This window comes from Octopus bimaculoides, chromosome 30 (assembly GCF_046866305.1).
Source record: "Octopus bimaculoides isolate indiv1 chromosome 30, ASM4686630v1, whole genome shotgun sequence".
Lineage (NCBI taxonomy): Eukaryota > Metazoa > Mollusca > Cephalopoda > Octopoda > Octopodidae > Octopus > Octopus bimaculoides.
Window position 1 is genome coordinate 3,971,835 of NC_142957.1, and position 15,788 is coordinate 3,987,622.

At 39.2% G+C, this 15,788-nt stretch overlaps 1 protein-coding gene across 7 annotated transcripts in view; it reads right to left on the reverse strand.

Moving 5' to 3' along the window:
* Positions 1–220: 220 nt before the first annotated feature.
* The window catches only part of LOC149130143 (uncharacterized), a 70,174-nt gene continuing 54,606 nt past the window's right edge, over positions 221–15,788 (reverse strand). For 6 of the 7 annotated variants that reach the window (XM_089346547.1, XM_089346548.1, XM_089346546.1 and 3 more), the window contains 2 exons: positions 1,423–1,582; positions 221–306 (listed from right to left, as the gene is read on the reverse strand). In XM_089346547.1, coding sequence (XP_089202673.1) covers positions 293–306; positions 1,423–1,582 — 174 coding nt within the window. In that variant the 3' untranslated portion in view covers positions 221–292. Of the gene's footprint in view, positions 307–1,422; positions 1,583–1,615; positions 1,655–15,788 lie in introns of those variants that run through there. The other variant, XM_089346549.1, reaches the window with a different exon arrangement.

Consider the following 15,788-nt stretch of genomic DNA (forward strand, 5'->3'; position numbering starts at 1 on the left):
GCAAACTCGGGAATTCTTCTAGTGAAAGTTCTGACGAGCTTTCAGACAAATCTCCAAATAAGTCATACATTTTGTTATTCTTTTTTGCAACGGGGGAATCAAAAATTCCATTTTCGGGGAAATTCGTTATTTCTTTGCTCGTAGTTGGTTCCTCTTCAGACATCATGTAATTCTTCCTTTCAACTGGAGAAATAAACATTTCTGTTCCAACAGTTGGTCATCTTGCTAGACGACATTCTTCCTCCCAACGGGGGAATGAACAACGCGTGCTTTCTACTAGCACTTAATGTTTTCAAATAAAAACTCCTATAATTAAGAAATTCAACAATTTAACAAGAAACAGCAGTCATTAGAAACAGCACAGTAGTTATTAGCAATATTGGATCTTTTTTAAAACGGGGGCCACATTTTTCATTAACGAAACACTTTGAAACTTGGAACACTGGTAGAATGTGTCATATAAAACATCTTTTTCTCTTAGTCTTCTTTAAAAAAAAGAAACCCCTAAGTTATTCCATGTTAAAGTTGTCGTATTTCTGTAATTTCAACCAATCACTGACGTCTATTCAACCGATATACATTAAGTGCCGGCTACATAAACAAACGATTCTGAAGCAATTCTATCGGTGATAGGGTTAGGGTTAGGGTAAAACAGCAAATTTAAAAAGAAAAAAGCAAATAAAACGAAGCTATGGAAATTAAATACGCTTTACACCGCTTAATCAGCCAAAGGAGTAAATGTAAACAACTGAATACTTGTCAGTGATTGGTTGAAATTATCGAAATAAGATAATTTTTTACATGAAATAAATTCGAATACAAAAATATTTTTCTGTTCTATAACACAAAATAGATAAGTATACGAAGTTTGAAAGTCTTTCCGTACCAAAAACACTACGTAAAACATTAATGAAAAATGTGGCCCCCGTTTTAAAAAAGATCCGCAATATTAACACTAAGAAACAGTAATGTTGACCACGAATACATCTGCGACGCGCAAGAAACAAAAGAGACAGACGAAATACCGCTAGCCATTTCGCCTGACGTACTAACGATTCTGCCAGCTCGCTGCCTTTTGAGATGGACGAATTATTTCAGCCATAACAATCATCCACATTTCTCTCATCAGAGGTAATTTAAGAAGATTTACAAAGGGTTTTTTTTTTGTTCGATTTTAAAAAACAAATTAAAAAATTTTTTTTTTTAATTACGAATGCTGAGATGCATCTCTCTGACTTGGCAGCGTTCGGAGTCTGATACAGCTCTCTGACTTAGCATCTCCAGTCAATTCGTCTAACCCATGCCAGCTTGGAAAACGGCCATTAAGTGATGATGATGTTGAAAATGGTGTTGATGTTGCTGATGAACGAATTGAAAACAATTTTCAATGAATTCTTTCAAATTATGAAATTGCTCACTTACTCTCAAAGTGCAACCATCGGCGTTCCCTGAATATGTTGCCAATACTAAATCGGCAGGTCACATTTCCACAAAATTCAGAAAAACTTAATGTTCTGATGTTGCTAAGTGTTTTCCCTTTTGAACAAATACTCTGAGTGGCATTGGTAAATTTCAATGTTTTCTGGGAACGAAAAATATTAATTACTTCACAAATCCGGTCGATTCTCCTTCACAGAAAGTATTCTGCACTTGGCTTATTGTTTAGAATATAGAAAAGAACTCGATAAGTTGAAATCGATTAAAAATTTAAAGAATAAAATCAATGGTAAAATTATCAAGTGAATTATATTAAAAAATTTCCTTGACTCGCAAATATAATGTAAATAATTTGAATTTAAAAAATATGATTAATTAATTTTACAATAATAACATCTCATCCAACTCAAAATTTTCTACTCAAGGAACAAGGCCCGAAGTTTTTGGAGAGTGGGCCAGTCAAATACATCGACCCCAGAACGCAACTGGTACTTAATTTATCGAATCCGAAAGGATAAAAGCAAAGTCGACCTCGGCGGAATTTGATCTCAAAACGGAAAGACAGACGAAATACCAATTTCAATTTCTCTATTGCCCACGGGGGGGGGGGGGGCTAAACATACAATGGTACAAAACAACTGATTTGGATCAGTGATGCGAATATTTTACATAAAATATGACATTAAAAATTATATAAAATATAAAAAATCGAATGATATTAACAGTACGTTAGACAACACAAATGAAGCGATGATCAGACCACGCTCCAACCACACAAGCCCTGATCTATCGATGGCACCTTTTTTTTTTCCGACTATTCACACGGTTCCTTGCACGCACAACACTCGTGCAACATGCTTCCATCTCTTTTGGAACGTACACTCCGACAGACATCTCTCCAGCCACACTTTCCTTTTCAAATGAAAAGTAAAAAAATGATCGTAAATTGTGGCCAGAGATAAAGTTGCCTGTCTTAATTCCTTTTATCCTAGACTTCCATGCTGCCTCTTTCGCTATTGCTACAACCGTGAGAAAACAATTCTTACCTTCGTTTGTTAAAACTCCCGGTGGGTCAATTTTTATAATTGACTCAGTCAACAGGTGTACTCTTCCTTCGCCGGACAACAAGTGTTCAGCATAAGCCCACATTTCAGATATCTCCGGACACTGAACAATAGCGTGAGAGACAGTTTCCCTGTCTCCCCCGCATCTTGGACAAGTCGGCGACTGACGCTTACTGTGTCTTGCGAGCTTATCCCAAACGGGCAAGGCACCTCTGTAGCATTGCCAGGTTAGGGATTTTGGTAGTTGTCCAACGTTCTCAACCCGAATGTACGGTGAAACAGGCTGTCCAGTTGAATAAACCCGAGACTTAGAGTCGCCCCCAGGCCATTTCGCATTCAGACTAACCCAGCCCACTATATAAAATCCGTGTGGAACCCCAACCGCTGGCGTTGCCCGAGCGCCGGAATGTCAGGAGGGCCTTACGACACTCCATATGTCACTTACTCGACCTCAGTTTACGAGAACACCAGGCTTCCTGTTCGCAAAAACTTTTGAACTCGGGGAACATTTGTCTGGCCAGCAGAGACCACACCCGAGAGGTGCCTCAATCTCAACGCATGCCTGCGCATCATTAACCAATGCATCCCTAAACATCCTTTTAACGGCTTCTGATAACAGATAGAGCGTTTCACAAGTGGCGGCCTGCACTTCCACAAAAAGTGAAAGAGCTGTCTCTCCAACCTGATCAACCACAAATCCGGACAGGGCACGACGGTCAGGCGGTAGGTAATGACCGATGCGATAAACACATTGGCCACCTCCACCCACCATTTCAGGGATAGCCACCGCCAAGACCAGGTCTTGACTACTGCAGCCACCCTGCTCAATAGCTCGTCCAGTTCTTCTCTCTCTGGAGGCCTGGTCCAAACCAAACTCCCAGAAACTTAACCGGTCCCTTCGTCCAGCGCCCAACAGCGCTGTCTGAAGGCATCGACTTGCCTCCGCATCCGACCCTGAAAGACACGGCAGACCGACAAGAATGTCCTCGAGGCTCTCCCATTACCAGAACCACCGTCACCCACTAATAGCTGGGCGAAGTACTTCCGAAAGGCCTCACACCATTTCTCGTGTTCGTTTATCAATATGCCATTATGATTCGTCAAAGACCGTAGAGTGGAATTATTTCCTTGTCGAGCTTCCACCACTCTGGCCCATCCAGCGGCCTTGATTCCTTCCCTTCCCATCGCACGTAACTTAGCTCTGGCAATACTTCCCATGTGTTGGGCTTCAAGATACTCGTTTAACTCCAGTGTTTTCCACCTTGCTTGGTCCGCATTACCAGTCCTCCAGGCTTCTAATTCCTTAACTAAACCATCTCCTATTCTACGTTCCTTTTTAGCTAAATTTATGTTAAACCTAAAAGACTCATATTTGATGGCTCTTTTTAGCGTGTACCACCATTTGTTCTTAATGATGGTACCTGTTAATGACCTCTGTATTAATATCTCGATCCGCTTTCTGTACTCCTCAATCGCCAAAAGGGACGTTTTGAGTTTCCAGTAGCCAGATCCCTGGCTATGTAACGTATCTATTGTCAGTTTACAGGTAACCATCTTGTGATCACTGCAGCTGACTAGAAAAAACTGTGGATACAGGGTCGGAAGTGGCAGGAAATAGATTTGTTAAAATCCCGTCTTATTACCGACACAGAATTATTAGGTGGAGCGAAAGTCACGACCTTTTCCTTATCTCGCGGGACTGGGGCTGGTAATCCATTAAATATAGACTTATGAAGTCCAGTCTCATAGATGATACTGACTTACGGTATTTGTTTTGTAAAATCATATGAGTCGTATTTGAGACTTCATACACGTCATAATTGTTATATTTCTCCGAAAGGTTATCTATTTTTTTTGCAGTCTTAAATAATTGAATGTCTCTCATTAGCTCAGTATCTTAAGTGCATACGGCTATTATGCCTTTCTCCTCTTTTTCTCTTCTGGCAGTCTTTTTTGGTCGTTGTTCAATTATTTTAGGGTCAGCCTGGATGAGGAGACTAACTGTTTAACAAGTCCAGTTAGCGTTTTCGGTAGCGGCAGCCTGGAGGAGGGTAATTTTCTCTTCCGGTCTGATTCGGACTGCCGCCACCAACCACCTAGGATCCACTTCTGGTGTGACCCTTGTTATTTTAATTCTTGACGTTCTCGTTCCCATATAGGTGGGGATGAGTGCCACGTAATCCGTTTTCAGCGTTTCTACTGAATGTTTTTGTGCAATTTCTTTGTTGGTAAACCTTATTTCCACCGTACCAAATTTCCTGCTCCTAGTCAGATAAACTACGTCGCTCCAGATTGGCTTCAGACAACTCTCTATCTTCTCTTCTGTAATTTTCTCACTTTTCCTCTTTTGCAAACAGTAAGTTTTATACTTTATTATTTTCTGTTTTTCTTCTAGTAGTAATTACTCTGGTGGTTGTATTTTAACCACGTTATCATTTATTTGCCTCATTTCACTGTATTTCATTAAATCTCACTTATTCGTCGAAAGCAGCTGGGTTCCATCCCTAGCTGCCAACGCAAAGCTTTTTTTTTCTGTTTTTGGTTGTTCAGTTTGGATGCTAGGTGCATCAGCTATTCTTTTGGACACAATACTTTTGTTTTTTGGCAAACTCGGGAATTCTTCTAGTGAAAGTTCTGACGAGCTTTCAGACACACTCCAAATAAGTCATACATTTTGTTATTCTTTTTTGCAACGGGGGAATCAAAAATTCCATTTTCGGGGAAATTCGTTATTTCTTTGCTCGTAGTTGGTTCCTCTTCAGACATCATGTAATTCTTCCTTTCAACTGGAGAAATAAACATTTCTGTTCCAACAGTTGGTCATCTTGCTAGACGACATTCTTCCTCCCAACGGGGGAATGAACAACGCGTGCTTTCTACTAGCACTTAATGTTTTCAAATAAAAACTCCTATAATTAAGAAATTCAACAATTTAACAAGAAACAGCAGTCATTAGAAACAGCACAGTAATTATTAGCAATATTAACACTAAGAAACAGTAATGTTCACCACGAATACATCTGCGACGCGTAAGTAACAAAAGAGATAAACGAAATACCTGTTTCTTTATTACCCATGCTGGCTAACATAGAGGTGACAAAGAAAACGTGAATACATGAAAATGATAAAATGGAAATGGAACCACTCGCCCCACTTAAGAGTGACTTCATTTTCTACTTTTTAAATCCTGACCCTTCTAACACATCGATACCTGTTTCCTCCAACCACCTATCGTATGTAGTAAATCCTGAGAATGATCTCAAACTGCAGTCCACTTCCCAAAAATAAAATCCAACCATATACTCTTGTATTGTTTCCTCTTGTTTTTTGTCTAGTATTACACACAAGTGATGTCCCTCCACATTATCATACCCCGCAGTTCCATTACACTTTATGTCCCATTCCACCGTATCCCTTAGCAGTTCGTCGCTAAGCAACATATGAATCCTACAATTTTTCCTTCTCTGTTTTGACTTGGGGGAAGGGTTTTGTGTTTCTTTGTATGTGTTTGCCTCTTGTTTTTGTGTCGGATGGGAATGGATAGGCCTAGTGTCTGCAGGAAGTGGGTCGGTCTGAGAGGGTGTGGAATGTGGGTTACAGTTTAGTTCACTTGCCTTCTTTCGTTTTTTTCCTATTACATTTTCCCATTTATTTTTTCCTATTTCCGCTACTTCCTTTTCTTTTTCGGTTACTTTCTTTCTGTGGCTCTCTTCTATCTTCTCTTCCGTATTTTCTGGTCGCTTTTTTCTTGGCTTTGATGTACATTCTGCTCTTATGTGTCCTTTCAGGCCACATTTAAAGCAACGTGGAACTCTTCCTTCCATCCTGACAGTCATAATTGTTTCTTCCATGGTTATTGTTTCTATAATCTTTTCTACCGTTTCTTTTGACCCTTGGACTATCATCTCCAGTGATTGACCAGTTAACGAACTATTTTTTCTTGGCCTTGAGCACTACTATTTTGTCCTCATTACCACAGAGGACCGCATCTGCCACCAAAGTCACATTAATCTCCGGTGGGATTCCTTCAACCGTGACGCTTGTTGCTCTCATGCCTCTATACGTGGGCAACAGCACCACTTCTTCGCTCCTAATTGTTGACGCTGCATGTTTCCTTGCTGCATTACGAAACCTCACTTCTACTGTTCCAAATGTTGAACCTCTCTTTTGGGGGACACAATTTGTACGAGTTTCCCTCAACTTCCATCAAATTCCTGCTTCTGGTCACCTCCTCCATATCCAACTTGATTAACTTGGTTTCTAGCGGCACTGGTTTCCTCACCGCAGTAGCCTTGGCGTAGCTCTCCATACTGGACACACTATCACTTGCCATAGCTGGGGAAAATGCAGCAGCTCACGTGACATGCAACCGTAATAATTCCACAAAAATCACAATTATTCACCGAGACAGTTTTCACAAAGTAACACAACAGTATTCACAATAATTCACAACAATTCACAGAGCCGTTATACCGCGAAGCAGTTCGACCGGCGTGCTATCGATTCTGCCAGCTCGTAGCCTTCATCTTTTGTGAAATAATAAATGTTAATAGGATCTCCCATTTCTCGAAAGTGATACATAAACCTAGTTCATCAATGACGGCCGAAGTATACTGCAGCCAACTGGACGAAATGATGCAGAAACTTACAAAACACCTTAGATTAGTAAACAGATCAACTCCAGACCACACATCGCACAAGTGACATTGGCGAAAATGCAGCAGTTGGAGTTGGAAGTCCATGAGAAATTCTTCATTATTAAGATTGATGCCAACTTCTTTAAATGTTTGGACTTATTTATTCTTTTTACTCTATGCACAAGGCACAACATTTTGGGGAGGGGGCCAGTAGATTAGATCGACCGCAGTATGCAATTGGTACTCAATTTATCGACCCCCGAAAAGATGAAAGGCAAAGTCGACCTCGGCGGAATTTGAACTCAGAACGTAAAGACAGACGAAATGCCGCTAAGCATTTCACCCGGTGTGCTAACGATTCTATCAGCTCGCCACCTTAGAAGGAAACAATATTCTTTTGTACTCCAGGCACAAGGTTCGAAATCATGGGGGAGGGTGTCAGTCGATTAGATCGACCACAGTATGCAACTGGTACTTAATTTATCGACCCCGAAAGGATTAAAGGCAAAGTCGACCTCGGCGGAATTTGAACTCAGAACGTAAAGACAAACGCTATACAAAAAAGGCTATAAAAAGAGTTTTTATAGGATATCACAAAACAAAGACAGCACAAAACGCAACAAGCATAAAATCGGGGAACTAAAAATTACAAAAGCGAATGATAAATAGTAAAATAAAATTTAAAATAAAATGATAATATACAAGAATGAAAAAATGAGGTGCAATGTCCACTCGACCCCCGAAGTCGGGTGGTTACATTTATCCAGTTTTCCACTTTTACTTAAACATCATGTATACATTTTAACGGTTTTACAACTCAAAAAATTGAAATACTCGCGTTACGTTTCTCCCATTAATCACTGTTACTTCCGTCTGGCTTTTGAACGAAGAACGTGTAAGTTTATTTTTCTGTTGGTTTGCTTTGGTGAAGGATTGTTTTGTTTGTTGTGTGCTACTTTGCAGCGGCGTAGTCGTGCTTTCTCTCTTTGAGAGTATGGCTAATAAAAGTAGAAGGAATTCCTTTTACTCAGACCGTAGCGGGTCTGGGTTGTCATCATCCGAGGAGGAGTCGTTAAGGGCTGTTGAGGCTATGGACAGGGAATTAGAAAAGAGCAGGTTCGCAGATGTTTGTTTACTTTCACCTTTGACGTTCTTCTTCCCATATATACGGGAAGAAGGACCACCTCCTCCGTTCTGAGGGTCTCCGAGGAGTACTTCTTGGCTGATTCCTCAGACCTAAACCTCACTTCGACTGTTCCAAATCTTTTACCACGGTTGATGTACGTAATATCAGGCCAAATAAGTTTTAGGCATTTTTCTACAATTTTCTCTTCTGTTTTATATATCCCTTTTTTTCCAATGTTGTACGTTTTATATAAGATTCTCCTCTTGTGAACTATGACAGTTGTTTCTTCTGGAGTGGCCACTTGAATTTCAGACCACTCTTTTTTTAGTATTGACATGTATCTTTGTAGATTGCTTCTCTCCGTGTTCAACTGCGTTTCTTTTCTTCCCGCTACCGCGGCGAACTTTTTTGGCGATACTGCCGGTGATTTTCTTCCTTCAAAAATGCTCAATTCTCTCGGCGTCACTGCCGCTGAAATTCATTCTTCACCTGCTTCAGACACAGGTGAGTACGAAATTGGTGAAACCAAAGGAGTTTCCATTTTTTTTTTTGCACAAAATTGGCTTAAAAGCCACAATATATAATAACAATAATTCCCCCTCGAGGGGGAATTTCAACAAGCAACTTTCAAAAAGCAATCAACAGTTCTTTTTAACAAAACAGTAACACCAACTCACCACAGTACTTCAATCAAACAAAACACAGAGAAAAGTAATGCGTAGTAACAACAGGAGAATTGTAAGAACGAAACGGATTTGGTTGGTGGAGACACCACCCACTAGAACTGATTATTTACTGTTGATAAAGACGGAAGTAACAGTGATTATATTTCTTTATTACCCTCGAGGGGCCGACAAAGAGGGACATACAATTACATTGGGGACACATAAAAAATGTACAATTAAAACAAAATATGAAATAAATAAAAACGTATGATATAATGAAAGATGGATAAATGTAAAGATGGAAATGGTGTTACCCGCCCCCTCAGGCAACACCACTTGCTTCCTTTCCCCTATATTCCATTATGTCCAACCCAGATCTCTCTATCAGTTCTTCAGACTGAACAAACTGTAGTAGCTTCTCCTTATCGAAGTTAACTTCCCACATTTCATAATCCACATTATGTCTCTCTATATCCATCTTTTGCACTGCCGATAATAGTAGCACCACACCTCTCACACCTTCCGCACCAACATGCACCGTGTTTTCCCATTCAATAGCCTTTTCAAACAGGTCATCGTCATAAATTATACACGCAAAACATCCACTAGCGGGGGGGGGAGGGGAGATTTTTGAGGCATTGTCTGAATTTACTCTTTTCTTTTGTTTTTGTGATGGAAGGGAATGGGAAGGCTTAGTGTCTGCAGGGTGACGGTGGGACAGAGAGGGTATGGATGGGCCTTGGGTAGTGAATTTCTGTTTGTATTGGATTTGCCTTTTTTCTCTTCCTTCTCTTTCTTCTCTTTTCCTATTCTTCCTCTTTTCCTATTCTTCTTCTTTTTCTAGAATCCATTCGTCCTCCTCTTGTTCTTCCCGGGGCCTTTCCTGTGTCTTCTCCTTACTGCTTTCTAATCGCACTTCCTCCACTCTTTTGTCTGGTGGAGGGTGAATTTCTTCCTCTCCTTTCTCTGGTGGAGGGCATTTTGCTCATATGTGGCCCTTCTGACCACATTTGAAACAGCGCGGTATCCTGCCCTCCACTCTTACATTCATTACAACTTCATCCATAGTTACTGTTACCACCATCAAAACTCCCTTGTATTTAACATCTTTATCCGTTCTCTCCTCCTCTTCTTGTACATTATTAATTTCTGGCTTTTCTATCTCTTTTATGTTTTCTGTTGACCGTTCCTTTGACTTATTTTTCTTTCGCTTTTTATGGTTAGTAGCACCATTTTCGTTCTTCTTTTTTGTTTCCTCTGTTTCACACTTCTGTCTCTCTTTCATTTCCTCAGTGTGGTCTACAATGTTTTCCTCTTCTGCTTGTGCTTTCTCTTGCTGTGGCTGTGTGAAGTCATATAGGGGCATTTGGTTTTCATCCCTCGACTACGACATTTAACGTTCTCTCGTCTTCCACTTCTATCTGGTAGGGAATTCTTTCTATGTCCTCAAATGTGGCAAAAAGCCACATTTCGAGTCCAAATCCCCATCAGTTGTGCACTTTTGTTTCCGCCACTGGTCCCAATTCCGGATCCTCCTTGGTTTCAGCCAGAACTGTTGCAACCAACCACTCCGGTTTAATTTCTGGTGGCACTCTCGGAATTCTTATTCTCACACTTCTTCTTCCTCTATAACTTGGTAGTAATGCTATTTTTGTACTTCTTAAAATGTTGGTCGCATGCTTGGTTGCCTCTTCTATAGTGGCGAACCTCACCTCTACCGTACCGAACTTTCTTCCTCTCCCGATGTACATGGCTTCATTCACAATTTCCCCCAGGCACTCCTCGATTTCCTCTTCCGTCACCTCCTCCATATCCAACTTGATTAACTTGGTTTCTAGCGGCACTGGCTTCCTCACCGCAGTGGCTTTGGCGTAGCTCCCCATACTGGACACACTACCACTTGCCATAGCTGGGAAAAATGCAGCAGCTCACGTGACATGCAACCGTAATAATTCCACAAAAATCACAATTATTCACCGAGACAGTTTTCACAAAGTAACACAACCGTATTCACAATAATTCACAATAATTCACAGAGCCGTTATACCGCGAAGCAGTTCGACCGGCGTGCTAACGTTTCTGCCAGCTCGTAGCCTTCATCTTTTGTGAAATAAATGTTATTAGGATCTCCCATTCTCGAAAGTGATACATATAGTTGTCCTTGAGAAAATACTTCATTTTAAAAATTGATACCAGCGTCTTTAAATGGACTTGCGATTTATTTATTGTCATAGCAAAGGATATGGAAATTGCAATCTTATAAACCTCACTGTCTCCTCTGTATTTAATTTAATTCTTGTTAATTATACTAATTCATTTTTGTACATTCCATTTAGTATTTTTGCTTCATTTACATTATTTGTAAGAGATTCCACTATTAACCTCGTTAATGCATAACTGTGGAATTTGTAAATCGGAGCGCCTTTCTTCTAATTCAATTCATGTGGTGGAAATCCCGATATTTCTAATGATTTTAAGAAATCAACCGGAAAATCTACCTCTTCATTTGTATCTGCTATTAAGTGGTCAAGTATGAAATTTGTAGAAAAGAAAAATGTTTGCTAACGTTTTATAGATAAAAGGAATAGTTTTATTCATCAAAGTATGCACCCATATTGTCAATACACTTTTGCCATTTCAGCGGTAGCTTGTCCAGCCCAGAACTATAAAAGCCTGGCAGTCTAGAGTCAATAAAGTCTTAGAAGGCCTGTTTTACAGCAACGTCGGAATTAATTTTTTTCCGTATCAAAAGTTATCCAAATTCTGGAAGAAGTGGTAGTCAGTGGGGGTAAGATCAAATGATTATGGTGGATGATGGAGAACTTCCAACTCCAACTCCTGAAGTTTCGCCAATGTCATTTGTGCGATGTGTGGTCTGGCGTAGTCTTGAAATAAAATAGGAGTGGATCTGTTGACTAATCTAGGCTGTTTCTTTTTCTTGTAATTTTCTGCATCATTTGGTCCAGTTGGCTGCAGTATACTTCGGCCGTGATTGATGAGCCAGGTTTAATGAAATCATAATGGATCACACCTGCGCCAGACCACCAAACATACACAATCAGTTTCTTTTGATGAATTTTGCATTTTGGACTGTGTTTTGGTGGCTCGTCTTTGTCCAGCCATTGTGCTGAATGTTTACGGTTGTTGTATTGGATCCAATTCTCATCACATGTTACAATTCGATTCAAAAATGACTCATTTCTGTGGCAAGAAAGAGCATAATGCAGGCTTCCAAACGTAGCTGTTTCCGATTTTCATTGAGTTCAAGAGGAACCCACTAATCCAACTTTTTCACTTTGCCGATTTAAACTAGGTGAGTCAATATTGTTTGCTGTCTAACACCAAACAACAACGATAATTCGCGGGAACTTTGAGACTGATCTGACTCGACGGTGGCTTTCAGTTCGTCATTATCCACCTTTGTTTCTGGTCGACCGCGTTGCTCATTTGTGAGGTCAAAGTTACCAGAATGAAATTTTGCAAACCAATTTGCTACCGTCTGTTGTGTAATAACATTAGAATGAAACAATCTATTAATATTCCGAGCTACTTGTGATGCTGTATTTCCATGCAAGAATTCATTTTTCAAAACTGTACGAATTTCCGACTTATCCATCTCTAAACAAAAACAGCAAAAAAAAAACAACAAAAAACAAAAAACAAAAAACGATTTATAAATATTTTATAAAGAGTAAAATGAGTAAGGATAAAGAAATAGATGTGTCAGCTTTCTAACAAAAAATAAAGTTTGTCAAAATATAATAATGGCGCAAAATGAGCAGCTGTCAAAGTTTACCATATACCTTACTACAAATTTTATACTTGACGACCTAATACTTGATCTATAGAATTGTATGTTCTTAATCTGTGTTCTACTTTAAGTAATCGCATATTCATCATTTTTAGCAGCTACAATGATTCTTTCTGACATCCATTCTGCATTAGTATAACTAACTGCAATGTCTTCAAAACAAAATGTTTTTAAATCAATTCCATTCTCAAATCTTATTTCTCACTGGTAATAATCTTACGCGATTGCCATCAGTTGGCATCCTATTTTCTCCTACTTTTAATCGTGAATAATACTTCTAATACTTCTAATGTGAATTAATAAGCACTGTAAAGCACTTGTCGCAGTACTACGTAAAATCACAAATGTGGTGTTATTGTAAAAGCACCCGTGCAGTCCTATAAATCCTATAAGTCATTATTTCTCAGTATATGGACTCTAATATTAATTCTTAACAATTTGCGGAATAATAACTATAAATGGGAAGCTTTGATTGATGTATCTGTTTCATCAGCTCTTGTACGTCTTGGTACTACTGGAAGTATTTGACTAAAATCATGAGCTAGTAATCACAGTTACACTACGAAAGGTAAATTATTGCTTTTAATCTATTTCAATGTTTTATCAACAGCCTCTAAAATCTTTTGTGTGTAACTTCATCCCATTCTATTAGGTTGTTCTAAAAATAATGGCTGCTCTAAGCGTTCTGCTTTGAAACGCAATTTTATTATAGTATTTTAATTATATTCGAGGTGAATTTCGACATACTTGATAATTGATGTATGCTCTTTAATGATTTCGCACTTATTTCAGACAGAAAACATTCTTGAAAACATTCTAGGCGCCCTTAATTATGAACATGACAAAAAAAGGACTTTCGCTTTCTTTTCTTGCATGAGTTCAAGCTTGGGCACAAAGCCTCCCAAACTGCTGCCAATATCAACAGAGCATGGGGAAAGGGATTCACAAGTAATCGTAAGGTACGAAGGTGGTTTTAGAAATTCCATAGTTGTGATGAGAGCTTTCAAGATGAAGAAGGTAGAGGAAGGTCATGTAGTCTTGACAATAAACAATTAAAGGCGATTGTTGAACACAACCCACGTCAAAGTGTCAGAGAAATGTCTCAGGCACTTGGTGTCGGTATTGCTACGGTCTCAAGCAATCTGCAGAAGTTTGGTGAGGTCAAAAAGTTCGGTAAATGGGTATCTCATGAGCTCAATGAAAATCATAAGTTCGGCGTTTTGAAGTGTGTTCGATGCTCTTTCTGAGAAACACCAATGATCCTTTTATTGATCAAATAGTCACTTATGATGAAAAGCAGATCCTTTATGATAACCGAAAACGGTTGTATGCGTTCACGATCTGATATTGGCAGAATGTTTTTCTCGTCTGAGAAAAACCAAAGAATGTTCGGTAGGAGGAGATGGTTGAGTTTGTTCAAAGGTTTTGTAGCGTCGTCCTTCCTCTTGTGGTTTATGACTTGGCATAAAACTTGGCCCTTTCTCATCTTGTATTAGGAATACCGAATGTCTTCATGCACTACCTGCCTGATAAGAAGCTCAAACACTTCCATTTCCCTAGCGATGGACTTGATTTACTTGGAGGGATCGTTGTCAATCATAGCCTGGATGTTACCAAAATATTCAGGAGTTCTTTTCTTATTCGAACGATCAGAGTGAGGTTTCCGAAGTGCCGTACCTTCGTAATTATCATCAAACTCAACTAACTCTTTCTGAAACCTCTGCACTGTACTTAGATTGATACCCAAACACTCAGAAATGTCCATATTGGAGCTTCCAGCGCGAATGCCAAGCGGTACAGCAAGTCGTCTCCAAAATTCTAGCAGAGTGAATTGCGTCATGGTGCTGTTTTTCTCACAAAAGGTGCCTAACATACCCTACTGTACTGTGTAGCCAACAAAAACAGAAACAATTTAGGTGCACGTGAGAAATTAAAAATGCAAAATTGCGGAACTTTATCCATCGCAACCTGTATATATATATGTGTGTGTGTGTGTGTGTGTGTGTGTGTGTGTGTGTGTGTGTGTGTGTGTGTGTGTGTGTGCGTGCGCGCGTGTGTAATTCATTCATAAGAATCAAATATTCTCCGTATAGAGGGGTTTAAACTTGAGCGGGTAGATAAGTAAATGTGAGGATAAACAAGTTAGGCAGGTCAATATATTGTACTTCTTTCTGTCAAAACATCAAATGTAAGATCTCTTCCCTGAAGACGGAGATTCGTCTCGCCCAACGATATAATCCATCTACAACCATTATTTTGGACAACCGAGCCCCAGCCTCCAGCCTCAGAAACATCTCCTGGATTTATAATTCTTTTCTTCGAAGCCTTTAAGTCTTTTCTATATCATTTCTATTCCGTGTAAGACAGAACTTTTAGTATGTAACCTTTCTCTCTATTTCATGTATTTAATATGCATCATATATTACCTTCCTAAATTACTTATCCTTACATGTACTTATATCTTATTTCTTTATTGCCCACAAGGGGCTAAACATGTACTTATATCTTATCTATATTGTTAGGAAATTATAAATTATAATGTTAAGTTAAACAGGTAAACAGTATTTCATGCTGCACTATAAGGTTAGGATGAAGTCCATTGTCAAAATGGGAGAAGCTAGGTGTTAATAGCCAAAACTGTGAAACTCTAAGAAATTGGCTAGACTTTGGCAAACCTTTATAAGCAGAGATAAATGTACCCCACCAGTTTTGGTGACAGTTTTTTCTGTGAGACAAAGTTGTTCAATTGGATTCTGTTTAGTTTATGTACTTTGTGCTTTGTGTTAGGCATTTACGGATTTTTTTTATGCTCCAGGAATTCGCCAGAACTTTTGTCAGATTTAAAATAATTTCTGTGTCACATCCTTTTTTTTCTTCATAATTGGAGTGGATAGTATGTTTTTGGGGTAGTTGTTACTTAATAGATCGTTACTTAGCTTGATCATTTCTTCGTAGTGTGTATCACGATCGGTAATTATATTCTTTGCTCAATGTTTTAGGCACTAAGCAATCCCCCACTTTACACTGTATGGATGGTGGGAATTGAAG